Consider the following 27,488-nt stretch of genomic DNA (forward strand, 5'->3'; position numbering starts at 1 on the left):
AGCGAATATTTACGAAATTATTGACTTTATCAAAGTATGGTTTTCCTGACTCCTAATATTTTTCGAAAGATCTAAATATCCAACGACATCACACACCCCAAACGGGAGAGACTGGGACGTCAGAATACACAGGAAATGGTGTGGAAAAATAGGTTGCTAAAATAATTTTCTGATGCTAATAAATAAATAAATATTATGGGACAATCTTACACACATCGCCCTAGACTCACATTACCTACCTAAGCTCAATAAGGCTTTTGTTGTGGGTACTAGACGACGATATATATATGATAGATAAATACTTAAATATATGTATAGAAAACATCCATAACTTAGGAAGATTTTAACCCGGTTGCCCACTCCCCCCCTCTCCTTGTCCCGGTACCGGAACCGACTAGGTTAGAGGCCGTTAATATTGTGTTTCTCAATTAATATGATATAAACAGTGGTTTCTATTAATCTCCGCCTTTTACGACCGATTTTAAAAACATCGAATGTAATTTCCAAACAAATTTATATGCGATTAAGTCCCGATCTGGTGAATAAAACAGAAAATGGAGTTATGATTACAGATATTTTGGAGCATCTCGTTCCATCAGATATTTTTTCAGTACGCACAATAATAAAATCCTAATCAAATCAATGAGTCATTATTTCGGGGTCAGTCCGAGCGCTGTTCCGCCGGTGTGAGGATGCAGGGCAAGACAATGATCGTACAAATAGGGGTTAGTCACGCGAGGGTAATCAGCGATCGGCGATGTTTCGCTGCCACAGACATACTTACATACATGTGGTTGAAAAGTTGCAGTCACCTTTTTCCGTACAATCCTGAAATTCAGCCCAGCTCTACCACTTAGATGATTGGTAAGGATGTTGTGAAGTACATTATATAGTTATTAAATTATACCTTATGGTAACATTCCATTTCTAACCGCAGCTGCGCTACCGGTACCTACTGAAGGCGTCGCTGTCATTGTCAATTTCCATAGTAAAATGAAAAGTAGTGCAGCTGTCGTTGGAAATGGACTGTCACCTTAAGGCACCTTTTAGGTACTATACAGTGTTAATAACTAGTGCCCACGCGAATTGGAGGGATTAGTTGCTAAGCGGACCCCAGGCTCCCATTAGCCGTGGCAAACTGCCGGGACAATGCGAGGAAGATGATGATGAGGTCTAAATACAGTAGAACCTTGAAATCCCCGGTAAGGCATTTCGCGACATTAAGTCTTCTACTTTTTCGTAATCAGAACACGATACCTAAATGTGCCCTTCAACGGATCCTCACTATTTTTATTACACTTTGTAGGAAAGCCGTCTAAATTAAAAATTCTGCAAGGCGTGGGCAATTTATACCCAAAGTATGTGCATTTACGTAGTCTATTTGATTATGTGTCTTTGTACGCCACTCGCCTTATTTATTTTACGTCCATATCAGACGACAGTTTTTATTGCCAGCCGGTTATAAATTATAATTCATACCGTGTATGCACAAACCAATACTATTGGTTGTTAATTAAATTTGCGCTTTATTAAGAACGCTGATTTAGATTAAAAGTGTTTAGTTTTCTGAGGTCATTTACTCATGGCTCATGGCCACTAATGGGTAATAAAGGGTATTACTTTCCCCATATTCAGGTCAATTAGTTCATTCTTTCTTCGGGAAAAAACTACATATATATATCTATTAAAATATAATATAAAATTAAATCCCTAATTCACTTAGTCACGGCATTACGCGTGACCAATGGACCAATTTCACTAATTCTTTTTTTGATATGTTTGTTATTGTCAGAAGAAGGTTCTTATGAAAGAAAAAATTAAGTAAGAGTTTGCAAAAAAAATAGGTGAAACGAAGTTTGCCGGGTCATCTAGTTCATATTAAAAATCAGCCTAATTTTACTGTTAGACTAGGTCTGGGACTGTAAACATGTTAATAAGAATTGTCCATCGGCAGGTTGACATTTTAACAAGGTACCCAGTGTTAATAATAACCTGTACTTATATTTAAACTATGATTACCATTTTGTAATGCCGAAAATTTTGTTGTTCGGAACGCAGCTATGCAGGTATTTGCCCCCTCTTAATGCTTGTAGTGATCTGAACGATGACTTCTCAGGCTTCTAGGTGCTGAAAATTTCCCTGTATCTTTAAGTATTTAAATTAAAGTAAACAAAATCTACCCTCAAATGGCTCCTAAAAGCCAGTTAAGGGTAGATGAAAACATTACATGATCAAATAATGTAGGTTAAATTCAGGTCGTTCAGTGACTGATTCAGGCGGTTTTGTATTTGATTGGTTAACCAATTAATCGAGGTGTGTCAATAAAGAGTATTCTATCTATCTCTTATTATCTTCTCGAACATCTTAGAAAACTCTTCTTTTGCTTAGGTTAGGAGTTAAGTTTGCTTTGATAATCCTTATCCTCGTAAGAAGGTATTAGGTACTTTAGCAACCTGGATACATGGCTTAGGGTGCCAATCGTGTGTAGTCTATCAGACTGAACTTTATTGTCAAAGCATCTAAGACATAGATAACACTGGCTGGTAATAGCCACCCCTAGGACCTGGGTGGCCTTCCACACTCATATCGGGGACCTTTATTCAAATACTATAGTGATACTTTCCTCTTCATTACTTCATTATAGGCTTCTTCGTCATACTAAGGCAGATATGACAATTTTGACTAGAACCTGTGCAGGGTACCTTATCACCAAGGAGATAGACAAATCCTGTGTTTTCATTTGCGCTCCTACCAGAATTGTTCAGACAATACACGTCTATTATTTACTCGTAATTATTATTTATTTATTTATTTAATCTTTATTGCACATAAGGAAATACACTGTACAAAAGGCGAACTTAATGCCATAAGGCATTCTCTACCAGTCAACCTTTAGGCAAAGCAGATAAGTTGTAGGCGGTGCAAAAACATGTAGTAGATGATACAATTAAGTAGGTACCTTTACGAACACAATACAATCATAATAAATACACTAATATAAACATACATAAATATAAATAATATTGATACAAATACATATACCTACTTACATATACATATACATACATACATACATATGAAATCAGATGAACTTACAAAACAGAAACATTCAAGATTTTCCAGTACTGCCAACAAAGTATCTTTCTTGTAATATTTTTCTTATTTAATCATAATGCATGTTAATTATAAGATGTATTGTAATGTTTTGAAAAGATGTGTCCCGCCGAGTTTGTTGCCGGTCTCATATTGGAATATCCTCCTCCCATTGAAGGAGGATGCCAATCTTCTCCTGGCAGTCGAGGAAGAGGTGTAGGGTTGGCCGGTGTAAGTAGCTTTTGACGTTTATAAGCGCATTGTAATATGCCTACTTTCATTTGCGATCCTGCCAGAATCGTTCATATAATACATGTCTATGTCATGAGAGCTAATAATGAAACATCTGATAATGTCGGTGTTCTCTCACGGTGACCTATCTCGATACCTTCATATCTGTTTGAAGCTTGTTCTGCTTGTTGGTAGGTGTAAAATAGAAAAACTTGCCCCATCTCTCCCCTCTTTCAAATATATCTAAACTTCTAACCTAATGCAAGTCTGCAAGTGGGTCCCAAACCCAATAATATAAATAGGCATCTACTTAGCTTCATTACCACCTTTATCATAATTCGGGAGAAGCAGCCACTGTTCACAGTGGCTTATCAATGTTCACATTGATACGCCAGTTGCATCATATTAATTAGGTACATTAATTTGTAACAAAGCTAAATATATTTATAAATATAACTTTTTACCACGGTACCAATGTCTAATTAACAACCTAAGAAAAGTAGAATAACCAAGAAAAATTACCATCACAAAGATTACAGATTTGTATACTAATGGTCAGCGGCTAACCGGGGTAAGCGTAATTGCATTATATATGGCTTATGCTTTCCTATTCCATTTGTGTGTTAATTACGTTGCTAAACAACTTTATGAGTACAAGAAGCGTACAGTAAAATAATAAAGAGATGAGAGGAATATTATCGTCTCTATTATGGGAGGGGTTATGCATGAGTATTAAGTTGAGGATGTTCCATAGATGATCAATTGAGCATGCACCCGAAAAGCAGCATCCGTGCGTCGTAGAGTGCACTCCGAACGGCGCCCGCGCCGCGGCCCTCCCACCGGCGATCATTGGCTCTCCGCGCGCCGCCTCCGCTCCTGCGCACTCTACTTCAAAACAACTCCATCCCGTCAATAAACAAGTCTTAAAGTCCATTGTCTCCGCACCATTATGCCGTCACGTCGAGATGTTACGCGTACCCGTCATACATCTAATAGAAATAAAATAACACGACTAGACCTCTCCGTGCCACTCATTTAAGTTTCCGTTCTTAAATAAATAATGCAATTACCAGCTTCTGTGATAGAGATGACTCACGATCTAAAGTATCAATAGTAATTTAACGCTCGAGAGACGCTTAAGTAGCTTCGATGAAGCCCGAGTGGCCATTGTCGGTTTGATGAACATTCCGGTTTCGCAATGGCGCCGGGAGATTTGGATAATTTTATTTAAACATAGTGCTATACATTGAATGCGCTCGTTAAAGCGATTGACAAGCGGGCTGGGGCGCTGGCTGGCCGGCCGGGTGCTCGGACTCGGAGGCGGCGTGAAATGTGGTGAGTGTGGCGCCGCGCGGGGCGGGGGCGGCGGGCGTAAGCGCCTCCGCGGGAATAAAACCATCGGCCGCCGCCGACGCCCGCGCTTCCCCAGAGCAAAAAGTCGAAGACGGAACGAGGCGACAACCACAGAGGCTCGCTTCGACGCTGCCGCGGATAAAATCGACATAGAATTAAAGAAAAATACAAAAATCACTCATTGTTCTCATAAAATGAATGTGCCGGGAGTTGAATGTGAGGCTTTTTGTGAAAATATTCTCATACTTTTAAATGGGATCTCGTGTGGCGCCTTCTAATGATTCGGCCTTTTTGCGCCGGCGCGCCGGCCGCGCCCGCGACGCTAGGCTCTGGTGTGTCCGTGCATGTCACCACTTTAGCCTTTTTGCTTACCTGTTCCCGATGTAAATTAAACAGTTTAGGCGGCATTGTTTTCAAAAACGGGTGGAATCGAAAAGGAAATATCTTACGACCGCCCTGCTTGTGCTCATTTAACAGTAGGTAAAGGTACTTTGTTAGTAGGTACATATACGTACTGTACCTGATATAATAAATAATTAATAAAAAAATGTTTATCATTTCTCATGCTCTGAAAGTGATAATTGTTCTAACAAGTGTGTTCTATTCTTGAAAGTCTCAATTTTACTTTCCTCTTATTCGAAATGAAAATTATGAAAACTACAAAGGAAATAATTTCATCCCTTCGTTACTATTGAAACGTATATTCCAATCCAACCCCGTTATACATTTTTACCAGTATCATGAATCCATTTGCACATTTTATTATTGTTGTCATCAACTTATATGCATAGAAATAATTTAATAAAGGGTTATAAGTATGTAATAACTGCTTTTCAGAGCATTTATTTGTTTAAGTACGAGTAAATAGGTACGACAAGAAACCTTATAATCATTGAAGTTCAAAATAATAGCTACTCGTAAATCTGTGACCACCGCAACTTCTGATTGAGTCTGACTGACAGTGAAGAACGTCCGAGATTCATACTCATTACTTAGGCACGGACATTGCATTAAGTATTTCTTTTATAGGTGATTGAATATGTAGATACTCTTCTTATACACATCGATACTTTTGGTTATTATTCTCGGAGTTTCAGGCGTGGTACGTTGCTTTATACAACGTGTCCCAAAATTCAACGATAAGCACACCAGAAGATGGACCTGCTCATGACTACTCGAAGAAAAATAATAATAAAGATTGAAAAGAAAATTAAAAATTGAAGACGCGGTCTTTAAAAATACCACTAGGTTGTCAATTTTATTTTTTTTGTAATTCCATAATTAATTGAGATATATTTTTCTTTTTTTTCCTCGAGTAGTCATGAGCAGGCCGCGTAGCCAAGATGCCGATCGCTTACGCTCCGTAGCGATCGAAACGCAACTGTCACTGTCGCACTTATATGGAAGAGTGATAGAGAAACATAATGCTTTTCGTTGTCGAAGCGATAGCGATTGTAACCTTGGCTAGGCCGGCAGGTCCATCTTCTGGTGCCAGCTTATCGTTGAATTTTGGGACACGTGGTATATTTAGATCGGTCCACAGATAGATACAGAATCGGGGAACAAGATCTAATGACCTAATGAAACATTGTAGGTAAAATTTCCATTTTCCATATCGTGGTTCCTAGTCACCGTTTCCATTTATGAATATTATAAAATGACATCTAAATAAAACAACAATAAATGTGTGTTTGCTTGACAAGATTTATACCCATGAATCCAGTATAAACATTACACAATGTCCGTCGAGCAGCGGCATAAAATATTAGACTCATCACAGCACGTCATAAAATTCTCACCTGCCTATTTATCCGGCGTACACAAACGTTCATTTGTTTGTATTCCATAAACCCGGCGCAGTGTCGAAAGTCGGAATAAATAATGAAAGGCGTGCGAGAGCGCGAGTCGTGACACCTACTCTTTCACTAATGGACCGGCCGCTAAGGCATTGTGTAGTCTAATCAAGATCGTTCGTTAGCTGCTGCCTTTTTCACTGGTCATATGGGCATACATATCTCATTTATTCTACACATTGCTAAGTTTGGAGAGCGTATTCAAATTGACATTCATTTTACAGCGGATGGTGTGAACTCAACATGGCTACGAGTATATTAGGGGTATAGCACCATTGTTGTCCTAGAGAGTAATTCATTTTCTTTGCATCAACTAAAAAGTTGAATTTTCATCACAGGCCCATGGGACTGCAGACCTGAGTATTATGCTTTTAATGTCAACTCATTACCTCCACGCGTTTCCGAGATAAAGGGTCTTGACAGACAAATGGACGGACAACAAAGTGTTTTTTCCTTTTGAGGTACGGAACCCTAAAACTGACCCAAGGCCTTGAAAAGCAATGGTTACAATCTAATTAAGGTCAATGTGGCTAATTCCGTCATTCATAGGGACTATTCCGTCCACTAGCGTTTAACGAACAAAATTGATAATTTCATCGACAAAGCAGCGATTGATTCTAGTTTCAGCAATCAAAAGCAAATGTTTTTTTCCTGCGTTTGAAAATCAAAGAAATATACACTCATGGACGGAATAGTCCCTATGGCGGAATAAGCCACATTGACCTTACCTGTCAAATTGTATCACATTGGCAAATCAAAACTTTTATTTCCATAAAAAAGTATGATCAACATTACTAATCAGATTTGATACTTTTTAAGTAGGTAATGGAAGACTAGCTGCTAACTAAATGAATATAATTAATAGTTAAACCGTGCAAAAAAGGACTTATACCTACCTTGAACAAGATACGATACCTACGAGTATTAGCAATGAAAGTAGGTATTTTTCCGGAAAGTATACCTGCATGTAAACAGCTTAAAATTGAATTAAATTGATGACCATTCTCCTTCAAAACATGACAAAGATATATACCTTATAATCATTAGAAAGCGGATATTGTACTCCGGTACGATAGCTCGAGAGGCCACACAAGAAAACAGTAGGATCAGAGTTTTATCTTAAATTGATTGAGTTAATCTCAAAGCGATGCTTTGTCGTTTGTCGTTACGCGCGGGGTCTTTGTTGGGGGTACGAGATAGTGGAACAGTAAGCCATTACCTGCATTTGACTCGCGCGATACTAGTTCCTGTTTAGATAAATACTTCTTATTTATTAGTAGTTTCGTTTTGTAATGCTATTGATTAAGCCTCACCTAGAACAAACAGAACGGCCGCTGGGTGCCCTCGCCGATGTAATTTCGTTGCGTGACATAGCAAAGTAAGTCAAAGCAAGAGTTCGACTTGTTACCCTAATTTTATTTTACTGTATTTTTGTTTCAGTTTTATGTCTGTGTTGGGTTTCATTTTTTATGATTGCCATAAAACTTGGTCCAATAGCCTGACTAAAGTACTTACCGTGCCTACTTAAGCGAGCGCCTCATTGTAAGTTGCACGTAGTCGTACGCGCGGCGTCGTCGGCAGTTACTCCTCCCTACTTTTAAACTGTTGACGTCTGGAATTTCCCTGACTATAAAATTTAATCAGGTTTTAAAAGACAATCGGGGCCGCTCCTCGTAATTTATTACGCTGGTTAATAAAACGCCGAAAAAATCTAGAAAACTGGATGGATTCTCCCACGGCCGCTTAGGCGGACATTTTATCGTCGAATATTCTACCCCGAAAGTGGCTGTTAAATTTCTTACAGTTGCCATTTTATTACGCTGCCAACTTTGAGCCGAATGTGCGACTAAAAAATGTAAACAAAAAATAGGCGCCACCAAGAGAATCTGGACTCGATGTACAGCAGTCGAATCCCTTTAATATCGTGTAGAATATTTTTTACGCGTTTCTTTTGGAGGCCGGGATCTTGTGTTAAAATACACACCTAAGTATCATTAGCTATAAACACAGTTCTTTGTGTCTGCGTTTGGAAGAAATAAGGGCAATAAAGTGGCTCGATTGAGGTACTGAGGAATTATTTGACTAGTATGGAGACGGATTCCGCAAACTTGATGAAATCAGTTATCACTCTTACTCGAACTTACTTCATGACCATAGTTTTTTGGCATGAGTCACTTAGGAAATCTAATCCCAAGAATTGACACAGGCACTAGGTTTTATTTTCATAAATTTTAGAGACTTTAGGGACAGGGACTTTCCATTTCAAAGGGGAAAACATGGGATTAGTCCTGTTTCCTCGCAATGTTTTCTTTCACCGAAAAGCGACTTGCATGATGTTGACGTTTACCAGTTCCAAAAAACTCACTGGAACGAGCCGGGTTTCGAACCTGTGACCCACTGACCTTACCACTTACTTGACATACCTTTATTCACCTCATTAGTTAGGAATACTAAATGTTGTTTCCAATTATTTATGGGGGTTAAAAAATTAAGTTCCACTCTGAATTCAACAATTTATGAAGTTAATGCTTACGCTTAACTTACGTCTTACTTGTGTGTAAAAATATTAAAAAAATGTATAGTGACTTGGAAATAAATATATATAGCATGGTACGTGAGCACAGTTGCAAGCGAGCCGCCTCCACACAATGTACCCGAGACCCTATGAGCGACAAAGGAGCGCCTACGCAACCGGAAGAATGAATATCTTGTACAGATAGGACATTTCTTCGCAGTAAATAAGTAATCAGCGATTTTCAGTTTTAACAATAGATTGATCCATTGCAAATAACCGGTGGATACTCTTAAATTAGCCTTTGAAGTTATTTGTTGCACGGTTGATATGATTGTTATTGTCGAAATTTACTGTGTTGTCATAAGCGCACGCACTTGGAAGACTGAAACCGCAAGACATTGGACTGAAACCGTAGATACTTAAGTAAATAATCGCAGTGCGCCTTTTAGAAAACCGGCAATTATTTCAGTCGTCAAACCTAAGTAAACGCATGAAATGTGGTACTTTTTAATAGGTTATTCTATTAGCTTTCATCTGATTATCTTCAGGATTTCATGAAAATTTGAAACGTCATTGAACTGAGAAGTTAAGCATGTGAAGTGATCCTGTACAAGATTGCACAACCTTTTTATAATTTTATCTGTTTTTACATATTTTGTTTATGGTTTTTGCTACTATTTTGTCAATTTAAAATTACTGACAGATTACATTTTGTTTTCTCTAAAACCGGTGCCTTTTTATTACACTCGTATTTAAAAGATTCCATTTCTTTGGTCGCGACTGTAGTCTTGTTACTGGCGTGAGTAGGTTTCCGCTTCTGAGCGCGCTTAGTCTCACCTCAGTGCCAGTGACCCCCCCGCGCCGCGCCTGTTTTACTCTGGCGCCTTATTATGTTACCTTTGTTTTCAAATTTAATTGGCTCTTCACAGATAACTTATCTTGATAATAAACGGCGACCAATAAACCGGGGGTCGAGAACAGGCGACTGTCCCTCAAGATAAGATTGCCTGAATGACGTTTAATACTAGCTCTTCTCCGGGCTTGCGTGCTGTACTGTTAGAAATCAGAGATAATGAAGTATCGATAAGTTCAGTGTCAATGTCATGGTGCGGGGCGACCCAGACCCAGTGTCTGTCGTGCTTTTATGTGTAGCGTAGCAATGTCAGTACTAAACATCGACTGAGAAACTTTTTATTGGATAAACCATTATACTTTATCAGTGAATACATGGACATTTTCACATTAATATTTTTTGGACATTATTATGCTCTATATTAAAATACTATTTCGTTTTTAATATTATTATCTTTCCGCTATTCTACTTCTATTGACTTTGTTATTTTTCTTCTACACTTAGGTACTTTTATTGACGTAGATAAGCTCATATCCTTTCATATTTATTTAATGTTTTATTATTTCTTTTTGACTATAATAATGTATTCATGTAAATTGATTTAGCTTAGCAATTTATAATTTCTCTCCTGCTGCAAAAGCTGGCCATCCCAATTCAACGGTAACGCAGCGAGTGTGATGGGCACCTTTGCGCCGGGGGTTGCGCGGGGAGGCCTCTTTCAGTTTTTATATTGCGTGTTAATTTTAGATTTATTCTAACTAGCGGTAAGAAAAAATACATACATATTTAGTTGCCTCCGTTCAGGTAATTTTTATAAGGTAACCGTGATGCTACCTAGAGCCTTGGCCGCCATTAGAAATGAATATCATATCATGGTTATCGCTATACTTGTAAATACCATGGCTATTTAGACAAACAGAAATGGTCCAATTCAAAATTCTCTTTAATAATTTCAAGATAAGGTACCTAAATCGTAAATTATAGTTGCTCTAATAATAGTTATTTGTTTCACTCGGGGGCAAAGTTGTTGTTTAACCGCTCGTGCTAATATTGATACCCGAGCAAGCGAAAGATTCCAAAATTGAACCACGAGCGTAGCGAGTGGTTCAAAAAATGGAATCTTGAGCGATGCGAGGGTTTTGCACGAGGGTTAAACAAAATTTGCCCCCGAGAGAAATACAAAATTTTTCACCACACCAACCTGAAGCAAATATTAAATGTAAAATATTAAACAAAATCAAACCAAATCAAATCCAAATGAATGTTATTAAATATTTATCATCCAAAACCATCATTTAAAAGTCATTTCTACCAGCAAACATAAGAAAGCAACTCAAAATTTGCATTTGATTACTTTGTCTCACATGTGAATAAAATGCAACTTTGCTATCAGTTTTTGAAGTGCAAAGTAAGCCTTTCCGAGCTGGTGTGGTGAAAAAGTACTTAGCAATACGCAGCGTATGAAAGTACATACAATTTAATAAAAATAGTAACTAGCTACTTTTTAGGGTTCCGTACCCAAAGAGTAAAACGGGACCCTATTACTAAGACTCCACTGTCCGTCTGTCTGTCACCAGGCTGTATCTCATGAACCGTGAAAGCTAATTAGACAGTTGAAATTTTCACAGATTAAGTATTTCTGATGTTGCCGCTATAAAAACAAATACTAAATATAAAGTACGGCACCCTCGGCGGGCGAGTCCGACTCGCACTTAGCCGATTTTTCTTTTAACTGCAGCTGCGATTAAATATATTTTTTGGATTGGATCGAAAGCGTTCATCAAATTGTTTTTAACTGCGTATCCGACCTTAACGCCCAATCTTTAGCTTAATGAATGAACTCAAATAGATACAAGTTGTCGATTTTCGAAGGGTGGTTGTGCTCATTGACCTTTCACTACCATTGTACTGTGTCAAAATTAGTTATTCCGTCACTAATTAAATATGTATAAACTTGTTATTCGGTTATGTAAATCATGTTTGTGAACATACAATCAAAGCTAATTTAAATTGCGGACACCATTGTTTGACAAACCCAAGAATTATTTTTAACAACGAAAGGTTGCAAGTGTCAACTGAATGATGTATTTTTTACACACATTGAACGTGTAGCGACAATCACGTAGGTACATGAACTACATCACATCTAAAACTTGGTAAAAAAATGTCAGGTGTCGTTAAACGAAATACGGGGACGTAAAAAATCAACCTTTCTGGCAATTTATGAACGCTTTTAGCAAAAGGTTTGCTGTTTACAAGACGTCTTTTATTTAAATCTTAATTTACGATTTCTCATTTAACAACATAAAGATAAGCCTTCCAGAGACAGCCTCAGTTGACTCCGGATGAAAAAGCGGACCCATTAAAATGGTCTAAACGGGAACTGTACGAGGATCATAGGTATCTAAATTAATCACGGAAGGGTCGCCTTTAACTTTTTTCATACCGTTCCTAGTCCATTCATTCAATGATTTTTCTGATACGGATACGATCGGTCGTAGCTATACGGTATCACTCTACCTTGACGTAAAAAAAAAAACAATATAAATATTTCCGAACGAGCCCAAACACATGTCCAGGAGAAATCATAGGTATAGAGACATTCTAACAAAAATGAACCGAACGGGTGCAATGGATGGGAGCCATTGTCAGATGTCTTTATTGCTGTCAGCGGGTTAAGCGACGAACATTGCAAACCAAAATTTTCGGCAGCGAAATGTGAGCGGACTGTAAAAATTGAAGACAACTGTCAAAAAATGGATTCCGGATCCAAAATATCCAAATATTCGGCGTTCCGCTGAACTCTTCAGCCGCATTATGTCTCAAGCGGGTGCTCAACAAGAAGATCCGTTGGGCCCCCTCACTTTTAGCCTCTCAATACAAAAAGCAATTACGGAACTTGAGTCTCCACTCAATATTTGGTACCTCGATGGTGGGACCATTGGAGGTCTGATCCAAGCCACTGTAAATACACAAAAACATTATTTCCCACTCACGAACAGCTAATAGACTACGTCAACAAAAATTCACTTACCTTTGCTACAACGCAATATCTCAGCAACCACGGGTTTCTTAAGGCTTACCTCTTAAGATTTAAAATCATAAATAACGACCACTGTCCCTGGGACCATCCAGATTACTCCAGAACAAATCAAACAAACATTGGAACACTTAATAAATGAATGCCCAAGGTTTGCAGCTAAACGAATTAGAGTGACATTCCATTTCCAACTGCAGCTGCAATACTGTTCATTTTACTATGGAAATTGACAATGACAGCGACCCGTTTCCATAGTAAAATGAACAGTATTGCAGCTGCAGTTGGAAATGGAATGTCACTCTTAATCACTTTATAACATGTCAAAACTTACACATAGACCCTAGCAATATACAAGAAATCCTCAGTCAGTAAAGAATCAACAACAGAAAGCTTTCACGGGTTCCTTGAGTATACAGTTAAAAATCTGAAAAAAATCAACGGTACCTAATCATAATCACCAAATAGCAAACCGTGTATATACCTTACATCTTCCTTGCTTGTCTAAATTACTCTTCGCAGTGCATAGAGTTGGTCACACGATAGCTTCTTGCACTCATGCACTGTAAACACATAGGTACACTCAACCTCAACATACACATAACTTCACAACTCATCACGTACTCTACCTACTCTCAAATCTTTCCCGGATCACACAACTACACACCCAGAAACAACACGTATACCGATAGGCCCGAGTTTCTGGCAACAAAACACTTTACATGGTGGAGGGGTTTAGTCCGTAGGCGGCTGGGAGGAAATCTCCAACGCAGCCGAGTCGGGCATGCTGCTGGATACCGGGCCGAGTATCCAATGAAGATTACCTTCACCTCTGACAAAAAAAAAACCTCCAATGTTACCTTCTGGTCTACCAGAAGAGGTAAAGCTTATTTTACTTTCGCGTCTTAATGATTTTGGTTTAGAAGTTAATGAGTCCAAACGCTAGTTTTTCGCTTGCGGGTTGGAGTCATCTTCTTCCCCGTCCTTCTCATCGATATTGCCTGGGCTTAAGGTACTTAGCTCCAACTCTTTCATCCTGTTTGGAGCCCCTACATTTCCATCTGCAGTTCTCGAGGCTCTGCTAACGCGCAAAGAGCTCCTGCTTGCCGGCGAACGCCTCAAGGACATAAATCCGCATGTAGCTTTGGTTCTCATACAAAAATGTTTTGCCGAGCCTAAAGTAACCTATCTTATGCGTACGGCCCCGTGTGGTTATTTCTGTTGCTTCGATGCTACTATAAAGTTAACAATTGAGTCCATCGTAAACATCTCGATGAACAAAAACCAGTGAACACAAGCAGCTCTTCTAGTCTGTCACGGTAGCCTTGGTGTTTGGTGTGTGTCGTATTCAGTATGTGAGCCTGTCGGCCTTCTTGGCGTCGGCCCATGGGGTGGCAGACCTTATTGTTAATATTGTACCTAAAAATGGCGACAGGGTGTGCATTCCCTATGTGGCGGACGCTTTAAGGGAACGTTTGTGCATCAACCAGGGAGTGGCTCTGCCAGAGAACCCCAAAAGACGTACAGCGTGCGTGGGACGACACTCGCTCCAAAGCCACGATTGACAACCTAGGGCCTTATTCGATAAGCGACGTTTGACCTTTGACGACGTTTGACGTTTGACAACGGATATTCATGCGGTTTTCACCTATCAATAGAGTAATTCTTGAGGAAGGTTTAGGGGTATAAAGGTATAATTTGTTAACCCGTACTAAGCCGGGGCTGGTCGCTAGTATTTAATAAGTAGGAGAGAGTTACTAGAGAAGTATTAGCTCGAGCTCTTTGGGAGCTTTCCTGAAAATAGTTTCGTAAAACATAAAATAGTCCAACAGAGCTACTAATTTTCCAACGTATAGTCTAAGAGGTAATTATAGGACTATCGTGGATGACGAGGTGACCTTCAATCGTGGATGACGAGGGCTTGACAAGACTGATTACAAATCGTCGTCAAATAGCCACAACACCAGCCTTATTGAGCTTACTGTGGAACTAGGTCGATTGGTGTAAGATTTTCCCATTATAGGTAAGTACTTATTAAATTTAATTTACAGTACATTATGGTGCTACTTTATCGCACTAGTGCGGGAGAAAGGACTTTCCGTGCCTGTGTCAAAAATATAAGGGCCATATGTACTATAAAACATACAAGACGCGTGCGAATAGGTAAGCCGCAACGAGTTGTGATAAATTAAAACACGACAGAAGGTAGTCTTTTAAATCAACATGAGTTCCTACTTTCCGCAATTGTATCGTAAATAACTATATTACTTTATGTTAGTGGAGAAAAGCGGAAACACATTAATCGGCATCCCACACTGAGAATAGCATTAGCAACAATGCGTTGCCTGACTTACACTTCATAAAATTAACACCTTTAAGCGCCACTTGCACCATCCCACTAAACCGGGGTTAACCGGTTAAACCGTTAACCCAGTGTCAAATTGTACTGGTAACCATGGTAACACCAGGTTTTACCGGTTAACCCCGGGATAGTGGAATGGTGCAAATGGCGCTTAGAAACAAGTTTATTTTTCCTTGATAAACATGATCTGATTTATCTTTTTTAGACCTCACAAGTAGTAGAGACTACCGAAAAAGATAAAATAAATATATTATTATATAATATACCTTGCCGTTTCTGTCGTTTACTTTACGTTCAAATTACCATAATTATTTTATAACATAAAAAAGAATGGATGGTCAGCCACAGCAGTTTCCTACTTATTTAAGTATCTAGATAGAGTGATATGCTTAAACTAACATACATAACTATAGTTGAAAAAACATGCTTTTCGGCTTCGGCAACCACCGCGTACATGAAATAAATCCAATATGTCAAACAGTTGTATTTACATTTTGAAATGTATTCACAGTATTTGTTAGGCCGTTTTAAAATCGGGTGATAAATGTGATTGCCGCGAACAATGTTCCATTCCGAAGCGGGCAGTTAGCCGGCGGGTCGCGACCCGGTGCTAACTAAATGCTCATTTGAATTGCCAACTATGAAAATTATGAATATTTGCATTGTTATTAATCTGACAGTAGTCGTTTAATTTTAATGTATAATTTCACTTTGTTATAAACAAGTATTGTTTCGTTTGACGCGCTAGTTTTGTTACGAGGTTAAGTTGAGGCATTCGCACCTGACGGCATGTAGGTATGTACGTACCGGTATAGGCATAGAGAAATATAGTAAGAATAGAGTGCTCACTCCATACATCCGTTTTGATACCTACCAAAATAAGTTTTTGGCAAAAATTTCATTTTTGGTACAAGCTTTTATCGCTGACTGTACTTTTCTTTCCACAGGCAACTAATGCTCATCGAGACAATTCTAAAAACCCCAAACACAATTAGGTTTCGTTGTTTTATCACATAGTTCCTACGGCCACCTCTGGTCTCCATCATCAGATCAGCTCGATGATACCATAATATTGCACTGTCACCCGACTTACGTACCTATGTATGCAAAATGTCAGCTCAATCGGAAACCGGGAAGTGGATCAAATTTAACTTGCAAGATTTGATTACACACAAACAACGGTCAGGTGAAACTAAATAAAAGCTTGTAATTACTATTATTTTCGCAGCGGAATTATCAATACCGCTACTTGATACTAGAATTCTCTAGTGTCGCGACTCCCGAAAATTGTATTGAATAACAATTTACAACTAATATTCAAAGCAAAAGAAGGTGGAAATTGAATTCCGGTTAACCCGGTTATAATATTAGCTCAAACTTGTTGAGCATTAGATTTTTCTGTCGTAAGTAATGCAATATATATATTGTCAAGTAGCAGTACTGATAATTCAGATGCTAGATGTCGACTACGAAAATAATAGTCGTTTTGGTCCTAAAACTGATGTATGGAGTGAACACTCTATATGTATTTTTTCTATCGGTTATCGTTATCGCAGTCGACTGTCGCATTTTTAACCCTTACGCTGTTTGTTTCGTAGATCTGAAAGAAGTTAAATAACTTTATAACAATATTACATAAATACTTACAACATTAATTGCTACGTTTTATACTAAAATGCAATAACCTGCGGTATTCGGTAATAAAGACTGTATCGTTAATTATAGGGACAACTTTACATAGCCGTTTTTTTTTGGTATTATATTTTTATTTCAAAACTACACATGTGTTTAATAGTGCTTTAATAAGGTACATATTTCGTCCTGGGAGCTCGACGCAAAGCATATATGCATATGGTTTGGACGAAATTTACTCAATCCTCTCGAGTAACAATACCGAGTGCGGACAAATACTAGAAGAAAAATTGCGGTTTGCGAACAAGACAATATCACACCAAAAGAAATCGTACTATATAAACAGCAATTACACATGATTCGTATAACGAAACATCTGGACATAGTCTAAGCATTTCAATTCGTTAAAAAAAAGTTTAGGGTCTGTGCATGGTGGCCTTTTAGAGAATATGGCATGCTACTTACGACAACTATGACTTTGACATCTAATACCTATAACTATCATGGAGCATTTCTATCGACCCGGTCTAGCGATGGATCAACGCCATGAATGTCCGTTAGGCTTTGGTTTTAAGTTTATTCTTCTAGCGGTCATGATGGAGACGCTTCCATCAGAAATTGAAGGGATTCCAAAACGTAGGGTGAAAAATCGTTTTTATGTAAAAATAAAAATTCACTACATTTATTCCGCAGCCGCTCAATTGAACACTCATGAAGAGGACACTTAGATAACATGTTTTGGCAGCCTATTAACCTGTTGTTACTTTAAATCGTACCAAAGAGTAGGTGAAATGGTCTCAAATCCAGCTCGATAGGCTTGTCCGGACTGTATTTGCTATACGGTATTAAAAGCATCATAAAGTCCCTAAAATTAAAAAAATGTCAAACCGTCTTAAATCAGATATAGCTTAAAAATTCCCCCAGATCAAACTCTTAGAACATAGTAATATAAAATAATACACATGCCAACAGTTAGACCAGGTTTAATCTGTCCCTATACTTAACGATACAGTCTTTATTCTGTGTGATTCCCTATACCTACTTCAACTTCAAACAGTTGCAGGTTCCTTTTAAGCTGTTCGTCTTCTTTTTCGCGTTATCCCAGCATTTTGCCACGCCTCATGAGAGCCTGGGGTCCGCTTGGCAACTAACAGCAAGAATTGACGTAGGCACTAGTTTTTACGAAAACGACTGCTATCTGACCTTCTATAAGTCTCCTTTAGGCTGCAAGTTCGTCGGCTTTTTCATTTCCTACGATAGCTGCTTGCCCAGGTCCTGCATCTCCAGGCTGAGTCGCAGACCCAACGCAAAACATACTTATTCCTAATAGGCCCAAGGTTGTTTAAAAATTGCCTCTAATTGTCAACCAGCCTAGACGTTGACACGTCAGATTTAGACCTTACCGCCAAAAATACCCTCTGACTTTTCGTGTAGTATAGTTGAATTACTTAGTTGTCTAGTCTAGAAGGTTGATTGACGCAAATTCTAAAATGGCCTACAGCTCTGCCTGTCTGCCTTACTACTTAAGCGGTTTGCTATATATTCCGCAGCTTACGCCATATACGGATTTGGTACCTAGCTACCATCAGGGTACTCTTTAGGCTTAATTCTTGCCAATAGATTTGACTGCTTTACCAGTCCTCCCTTCTGTGTAGTTCCACCAGTAGATTTACTTTACGCGTATTATGTTTTTCTTACAATAGGTAGTTAATGAATAATGTTTTATTATTATTCCTCCTCTCCGATTTTTTTAAATATATCGTGATGCTAAATTTTCGTCATAAATTAAAAGTACTTAAGCGTCGGCATAACATCAATACGGTCAATACCCCATCTATTCACACCTACGCACAAAACTTATTAGCCTTTGTCAGGCTTTGTATGTCGAACACACACAAAAGCCGTCGTAATATAGTTCACTTTCGGATCCGCGGCTACTTTTTGTACACAAAGACATAAAAATTGTAATTAGACGAGCGGAGGCTGCTCGAAGGTGATAAAAACATTAATGAGACGTAATTAACACAAAATAGCGCCAGTCTAGAAAGGCGTGCTTAAAATAAATAATGTTAGAAGAAAACAGTACAGTAGTATACAATTTCCAATACATTTGTATAAAGAAAATCTCACTCAAACACTTAAGCGGAGTGGAATCGATGAGAGGAGCAAAACAAACAAGTCTCGACACAGACAGCAGATCGTTTAATCAGTCTGTGCAGACACGGAGGGGGGCTGCCACTAAATGACCATCCCTCCTCTCCGTGCCCGCGCCGTGTCCGCAAACAGCGTGCTCGGATGCGACGCGGCCTAGGTATCACTAGAACTGGCATCGATAATACTGACGCTTAGCTTAATACTACCATATTTTTTGGCCGTTTCATACATGGTCGAGTGGATGTCGAAGTTTTCTATGGGAAGGCCAAATATTTTTTTTGGTCTGGTCCCATAGAAAAAGTTGTTCAGTATGGCCAACCTAATCACCTCGCACAATAAGGCTAGTTGTTCAAAAAACGCCCTGTATAATCAAAGTATTCATCGCTCATTTCGTTTTCGATACAAACTATGATATTGCCGACTGTGCTCTTCTTCAGTGCCGAAATAAACTCAAACACGTTACGTGTTTTTAGGGTTCCGTACCCAAAGGGTAAAACGGGACCCTATTACTAAGACTTCGCTGTCCGTCCGTCCGACCGTCCGTCTGTCACCAGGCTGTATCTGATGAACCGTGAAAGCTAGATAGTTGAAATTTTCACAGATGATGTATTTCTGTTGCCGCTATAACAACAAATACTAAAAACACAATAAAATAAAGATTTAATTGGGGCTCCCATACAGCAAACGTGATTTTTGACCAAAGCAACGTCGGGCGTGGTCAGTACTTGGATGGATGACCGTTTTCTTTTTGCATTTTTTTCCGTTTTTTTTTTTGCTTTACGGTACGGAACCCTTCGTGCGCGAGTCCGACTCGCACTTGCCCGGTTTTTTTTTATTACAGCCACCTTCGGATCCTCGGAACAATGGTATGATAAAATTGCGTTGTACTCGTATGTTAAATTTCAACACATATATCGATTTCGACATTTTTGTCTTCGAAAAACGGTCCATTATGAGTGACATTCATTTGATACCTATTACTGAAAGTTACCACTTTTCCAACCTCCATAAATACATAGAGTTAAACCAAGAAAAGTCTGCAGCGATTTTGATAGCCCACGCAGTGCAACTGTTTTTTTTACGTCATAATTTCATGTAAGTTTGACGTTTAAAGTAACACTTGTATTGCGTGGGCTATCAAAATCGCTGCAGACTTTTCTTGACTTAACTCTACTTACATTCTACCTCCGCCTCCGCCCACAGCTTTGAATATTACCCAGTAAACGATTTCACAAAGTTTTAATATTAAAATACTTGTATATGTTAAATCAAAGAGATTACAATATTTGACTTTCGGTATGTACAGTTGAGTCACTCGAAGCACAATTCTCGTGGAGTTCGAACACAAAAAACCGACTTATACCTAGGTACCTACCGTAAAACGACGACATTCATAACTATCAAACCATAGGAAACATGAAGCAGTCATTTATTATATCACCAAAAATTGGCGAATAATCACCCAAATGGTGCAAAAGCAGATTGGCAATGTCTGGTATCAATAAGGTCTACGGCGCGGCCTTCCGCTACACTATCCGCGCCCTACCCGCGCCGGGCGGAAGCCGCCCGCCCAGACTCATTCTTGCTTCTGCCTTCTTTTGTCTTGCCGCACCAACTTGTCCTCACCCTTCGAGAAACTGTTCGTCTTCAACCTTAACCCCTTCAAACTTAAAGAGATAATTGATAAAGTAATCATACGCTAGATTAATATGATGCTCGCGTGCCGAAGCCAAACTATGAGTAATGTGTGTTCAATATGAATTCCACAGAGAACTGATGTGCACTGCACCGCAAGTTTAGCTGGTCGGATCGGAGCATACATCAAACGCGATGGAGTTAGACGGGCGAGGCGGGCGGAGCCGCGGCCGCGAGCTAGCAGGCAATAAGCGCCCTCCCCGCGCAAACAACCAAACACCCACGGACCGTGAGGTCTACTCATTTCGTATGCAATTTTATTCATTATTTGTAATCTGCTTCAATCGAATAGGGACTCGGTATAAATCACTTTTAGGATTTGCTCAATAGGACGTATGTAGATTGACGCTTTCAGTGTGATATTTAAATGCGATGTGTCTTTGAGGCGGTAGGTGCAGCGCTAATAAAGCCTTCCACGAACTCGATATGTATGAGAGCCGACCTCAGAAACTCATTTGACTAAAACAAATAACGCTTACTTTCTTTTTATTTTCTTACGCGAACCTTTTTAAGATGCCGATGCGTCTTCCCATTTTATTTCAATCTGTCGTTCAGGTTATTATACAGTGACGTGTAGTTATGGAGCCGGCGAGCACACGTGGTGATATCAAAGGGGACATCAAAGGCACTAAAACGAGATTGTAAACATTTGGCAGCTCTTAAAATTCTCAAAAAAAATTAGCGCAATCTCATAGCACCGATTACGGCGTGGCGGTTTGCAAACATCTGTTGCGGAATGAGTTATAGTCACCGCTCATTTGGTTTTAAATGCGCAATTTCTAAGCATAAAATTTCGAACAATGGGTTGTTGGAGCGCAGCGTTCGGAGTGGCGATGGCGCTCGCGGAGGGTTCGTTCGTTCCACCGTCCACAGCTCCACGTCAACCACGTTCATCCCTTCACGTGGAACACGTTACATGTATCTTCGATAGTTTTTAAAATTCATTTCTGTTCAGTCTAACTCTAAAGTATATGCGAGTAAGTTTATATTTTTATGCCGACTTCGTATGTCATTTTGTACAAAAGTATAAACATAACCCACAAAAACACGTCATAAATTAAACTTAAGGGAGCCATTAACATCCTTAAGTTTCAGAGTACAGATGTAAGAATACAGAATCCAGTTGTTTGTTACCTACTTTATTATGTAGAGATTCAAAAAATTCAACAACCTGTCTGGTCTAAGTGACTCAGCCTCTGAAGTAAGTCCCGAGTTCAAATCCTAGTAAGGGCTTAATTCAGGCGATGAGCACGGATCTTTGTTTTCTATGTATTTATATATTAAATACCTATATCGTTATCAAGTTTTATCAACGGGTAAATCTTAATACTTTTATTGACAATCTAATTTTTGTTCAATCAAAGAGTGGATTTAATATTTATTTATTTTTATTTAAAATAAAGCGTTTTTACACAAATATATACAATCTTCTCTAAAAAATAACTAGTTTCTGCAAAATACTTAATCTAAAAGTCCAACGTCAAACTATCAAATCAAACAAGCCGTTGATGATACAATTTTTCGCTATCTCCGATATGCCAGGATCTAATACTAATATACTTCGGACACCACTTTCTCTCTCTCTCTGGAGAGTTATTATGCTGGGTAAAGGCTCCTCTTCACGTTGGGCCAACGCCAACGCCAACGAGGGACGCAGCCATGCGGTAGAATGAGATAGCAATATCACTTGCTCTCTCTAACGCATAAATGCGTCCCTCGTTGGCGTTGGCGTTGGCCCAACGTGAAGAGGAGCCATAAAGTTGAAGGGACCAGACAGCCCCCCCCCCCCCTAACACATATCACTGTTAGTTCCTATGCAATTAAAACTGCACGAGGCCATGCGCTTGGCGGAGAATAGAAGCCTATGGAGGAACCTGGTCTTCAACAGAAGGCCATGATGTCACGATCCTCAGCACTGAGGGCCCGGCTGAAGAAGAAGAAAGTAACCTACCTACTTCAAGATACCTACTGATAACAAATCTCCAAAAATATTGGTTGATTGTTAGTATTATAAAATATCAAAAAGGCAATGATGTGAAGATTGTGAAGCAATAAAAAAGCGGCCAGCGCGAGTCGGACTCGCCCATGACGGGTTCCGTAGCAGCAAGTAACATAATAAAATTGCGCTATTTATGACGTATTAAAAAAAAACTACTTACTAAAACCAATTTTCGGTGGAAGTTTGCATGCATACATTACGTACATCATATATATCATATATTTTTATTTTAGTTTTATCATTCTCTTATTTTAGAAGTTACGGGGGGGGGGGGACACATTTTACCACTTTGGAAGTATCTCTCGCACAAACTATTCAGTTTAGAAAAAAAATATTAGAAATCTCAATATCATTTTTAAAGACCTATCCATAGATATTCCACACGTATGGGTTTGATGAAAAAAAAAAGTTTCAGTTCTAAGTATGGGGAACCCCCAAAACTTTTTTCCTATTTTTGTGTGAAAATCTTAATGCGGTTCACAGCATACATCTACTTACCAAGTTTCAACAATACAGTTCTTATAGTTTCGGAAAAAAGTGGCTGTGACATACACATACAGACAGACAGACATGACGAATCCATAAGGCTTCCGTTCTTTGCCATTTGGCTACGGAACCGTAAAAACAAGTAGGTAGCCCTGTAAAGGGGTCATCCATTAATTACATCACACGTTTAGGGGGAGGGAGGGGGTCAAGAAAATGTGACATATTGTGACATGGGGGAGGGGGGAGACACAAACTTTGTGACGTCACTTTAACTTCATCAGTAACCGAAAATTTATTTAAATTATTTTATTCGCTGTACATTTAAATAACAAGTTTTTAAAACGATAATCGTTTTTATTCGTTTAATTTTCTTTCCTAAGCAGGTTATAAAATTACTAATATTTATATCGTCAAAAATATTTTGATAAAATATTAATAATACTTAGGTACTTACTTATTTCGATTTGGCGATTTCGTAGAAAAAAATGTGACGTCACACTAGGGGGGAGGGGTTTGCCAAATGTGACCAAGTGTGACAAGGAGGGGGGGAGGGGTCAAAAAACCTAGAAATTCGTGTGACGTAATTAATGGATGACCCCAAAGGCCACCCCACACTAGCGTCTCGAGCGTCGGCGTCTATTCAGCGGTGTGGAAAATGGCGCCGCTGCGCAGTTTTGCGCCGACGTTGCGTCGAGGAGCGGCCATAGTTGACTAGACGCCGACGCTCGGGAGACGCTAACTAGAGTGGGGTGCCTTTAAATATACGGTTTCAAAAAACATTCGATTATATCGTAATTTATAATAGGTAGCGATTTTTTTAACTTTTCATAAGTCAGTAAATTTGTTGTAGGTATTTACCTACCAACAAAAACCGATTTTTTACGGATTTATAGAAAATAAATATAGAAAAGTAGATACGAGTACATACATTTTTTTCCTATTAACTGTACAAAACTTTGTATTTAATCAATTACATCACATCATACACTAATTACCGGTTGGTAAAGTATTGGTATATTAAATATAAAGGAACTTATTAAAAATATTAAAATTAACTAAATCTACAAACAAATTAAAATTATTACTAAAATAAAAGAAACCTACCTACAAAATAAAAACCTAATTACATATAAAAAGAATACCCCCTCCAGCATCAGGTCCGCTTGTGGCATGGTATCCATTACGCTGGCAGCGTTTCCTCGCTGAACCGCCAGGGCGATTAGTTGCGAGAATGACGCGCCAGCTCTGGGGTCTTCTGTGGCGTCAATCAGCCGCCCCGATACATACATTCATTTGATACTATATAGATACTAAAATTTTGAAAATAATACACAAAATAGTTCTTTAACTGTAGATGACAGGAAAACTTATTAGAATTGTGCAGTCAAGCGTGAGTCGTCCGAATTAATTACTTAGTTTTTATTCCGACTCTTACTGGTTTTTACAGACATATATCATTCACGTTCCATATAAAAAAATACAATTAAAAATTGGGTAATGTACGGAACCCTAGGAACGCCAGTCAGACTCGCACTTGACCGGTTTTTGTTAGAGCCAAACCATCTTGCTCTTGGGCCTGTGTATGCACAACACATCGTGTAGGTGTGTATACTGTGTATCTAGATACCATGCTAACAACTAATGGCTCCTCTACACGATGGGCCAACGCCGGCCACTCCAAGGGACGCAGCCATGCGTTAGAATGAGATAGCAATCACTTGCTCCCTCTAACGCATAAATTTATGCGTCCCTTGGAGTGGCCGGCGTTGGCCCATCGTGTAGAGGAGCCATAACATTGGTTAACAATGTCACAATCAATTTTAGTTCAAGCGTGATACACTAAATTGAACTAAAATTGGCATCATATTTTACGAATTTGAATTCCCCCCATCCCTCCCCAGGTCACATATTTTAGTACTTAGCTTTTTTGTACATTTATAAAAACCGGACAAGTGCGAGTCAGACTCGCCTACCGAGGGTTCCATACATTTTAATATTTGTTGTTATCGCGGCAACAAAAATACATCATCACCTGGTGACAGACGGAGAGTGGAGTCTTAGTAATAGGGTCCCGCTTTTACCAAAGGGTACGGAACCCTAATAATAGGGTCGCGTTTTTACCCTTTGGGTACGGAACCCTAAAAATTAAGAAAAAGACGTTTGTTAGGGATGAGAAATTTAGGACCTATACATATTTGTGACCGTGATTGTACCGAAAATATTAAATAGTTGTAAATAGGTATGTGAGTGTATGAGTCGACGCGTGCGTCCGGCACGGCGGCCGCGGCGCGAGTGCGCGCCGACCGGCGCGCGACTCCGGGCCCAATTGGTCGCCGCCGACCCGCCCAGGGGAGGGGGCCACGCAAACACTCTCATACTCACCTAAGATAATTTATTTTATGTTATACCGTTTGAATATTTTATATGTGTGCGAGTTTTTTCGGTCGGTATGCGTGCAGTGTGAAATATTCGCGCGATAAGAAAGAAGAGGGGAACAGATCGATTGGGAACGTTGCGCTTTTTATTTCGTTAATCTGCGGTGTCATAGATTGACCGACGCTTGTTCGAGTGCGCTCAATGGCAGGACGTCACAGCACACTACTTATAAGTTATACAGTTATAAACTTAACGAAGTAAATATTCGCTTTATTTACTTACATCTCGAGTTTTTTTATTCGGTATTTAATTAGGCTCTTTCATCTTTTCTGAAGATTCCTACTAAGTTGAAACTGAAGTATGTGGCCTTCGTTACGTTGTAGAATTGCGAGTCTATTAGACAAAGTCACTGCGTAAGTATAGTGAGTGACCCGAAGAGTCAATGAACTAGAGCTCTACAATGTAGGTAGGTAGTAGTCCTGTCTTGTTGATTTCCTCTACCATACCATATACATTTATTCATTATGTATCAATATCATCATCATATTCATTAATATTATGTACTTTGGTCTAATTTATACATTTACCTAAGTGCCTGCCTACCTATTTGATAAGACGTAGTAGCGTGGCGTGGCCCCCAGCGATTGTAGCGCTTAAAAGCAGATTTATTGCTCATCACACGGAAGAGATAATTGTTTATAAGTACCCATGTAACTTCGGGTATGGCAAGATTAAATTGGCTCGCTTTCAGGGACAGAGGTATGCGTACACATCCACACACCCGTGCCTCCGCTCCCCTCTACAATCGAAAAAAACAATTACAAATGTCGTGGTTACCTTCAATCAAATGCAAAGCTATCATTAAGTCGACGATTCGACCGACTAGCTCGTTGTGCGCATCGTCACTGTTAATTATCACAATAAATATGTATAAAATAAAATAAAAGAGACCGCTTCTTACCAATACTAACAGAAAATACGAGAAAAGAAAGAGAAGCTTTAAAAAAGGAGTGCATCTACCCCCACCTCCGGGGCCGAAGTGGGGGCCGCCCCGCCGCGGGCGCCACCCACCGCACCGCAAAAATCGAGAGCGTCGTCAGCGCGCGGGGTCAAACGGCGACGCCAGCGTGAAAAGAAGGAGCGGTGAGGTGCACGCACACAGGCAGCAGTGTGCGTGTGCGCGCCGAGCGGGACGGTTGACGGCAGAGCGAGACCGCGGCGCCAATTACTATCACCTGGCGGGCAGCTACCGCATTACCCACTGCCGCCGCGCGCGCCACCACGCGCCGTGCACCACGCGGTCCGCTCCGCTCCCGACGCATCGATCCGGCGCCCGGCCGCCCGGCCAGCCTGCACCGCCGGATGCGCCGGCTGAATCCGCGAGACATGACACAGTGAAGTGTACGGACAGTGACGCGGATAATACGTGGATTTTTTTTAATTGTTCAAAAAAGTGAAAAATGACGTCCCAGTTCGCCTTCCGAGGATCTCCGCCCAATCAGGTATGTACTCAAAGTTTTACACAGATTTAACAACTTTATACAAAGTAGTTTCCAAAAGTTATTTATCACTGAAAGTTTGGATTCAACTCTTTGCTGAGCGATCTTGGTTAAATCTGTCTAATAATAAACAGCCTGTGTTGTGGTATGCTGACATAGTTACTTAAATTAAAATATATTAATACAATCTGGATTGTTCATTTCACCCATTCGAATAAAAAATCTCAGGTCAATTAGTTCCAATGTTTGAAGAGATATGTTACACGAAGAATTGTTTTATCTGTCCGAATTCGCAACACTAAGTTGATTGTGTAAAACCACCTGTAAAACGGCACTAGAAGTTTCCGTTA

General features: G+C 39.4%; 2 protein-coding genes across 3 annotated transcripts in view; one reads left to right on the forward strand and one right to left on the reverse strand.

Moving 5' to 3' along the window:
- LOC134678317 (gamma-aminobutyric acid receptor subunit beta) overlaps positions 1-27,488 on the reverse strand; it is a 555,578-nt gene that overhangs the window by 125,636 nt on the left and 402,454 nt on the right. The gene's annotated exons all lie outside the window — the stretch shown is intronic.
- LOC134678319 (homeobox protein caupolican) overlaps positions 26,265-27,488 on the forward strand; it is a 61,599-nt gene continuing 60,375 nt past the window's right edge. For both annotated transcript variants that reach the window (XM_063536845.1, XM_063536846.1), the window contains exon 1: positions 26,265-27,141. In XM_063536845.1, coding sequence (XP_063392915.1) covers positions 27,100-27,141 — 42 coding nt within the window. In that variant the 5' untranslated portion in view covers positions 26,265-27,099. The remainder of the gene's footprint in view (positions 27,142-27,488) is intronic.

Source organism: Cydia fagiglandana, chromosome Z, assembly GCF_963556715.1.
Source record: "Cydia fagiglandana chromosome Z, ilCydFagi1.1, whole genome shotgun sequence".
NCBI classification, from domain to species: Eukaryota; Metazoa; Arthropoda; class Insecta; order Lepidoptera; family Tortricidae; genus Cydia; species Cydia fagiglandana.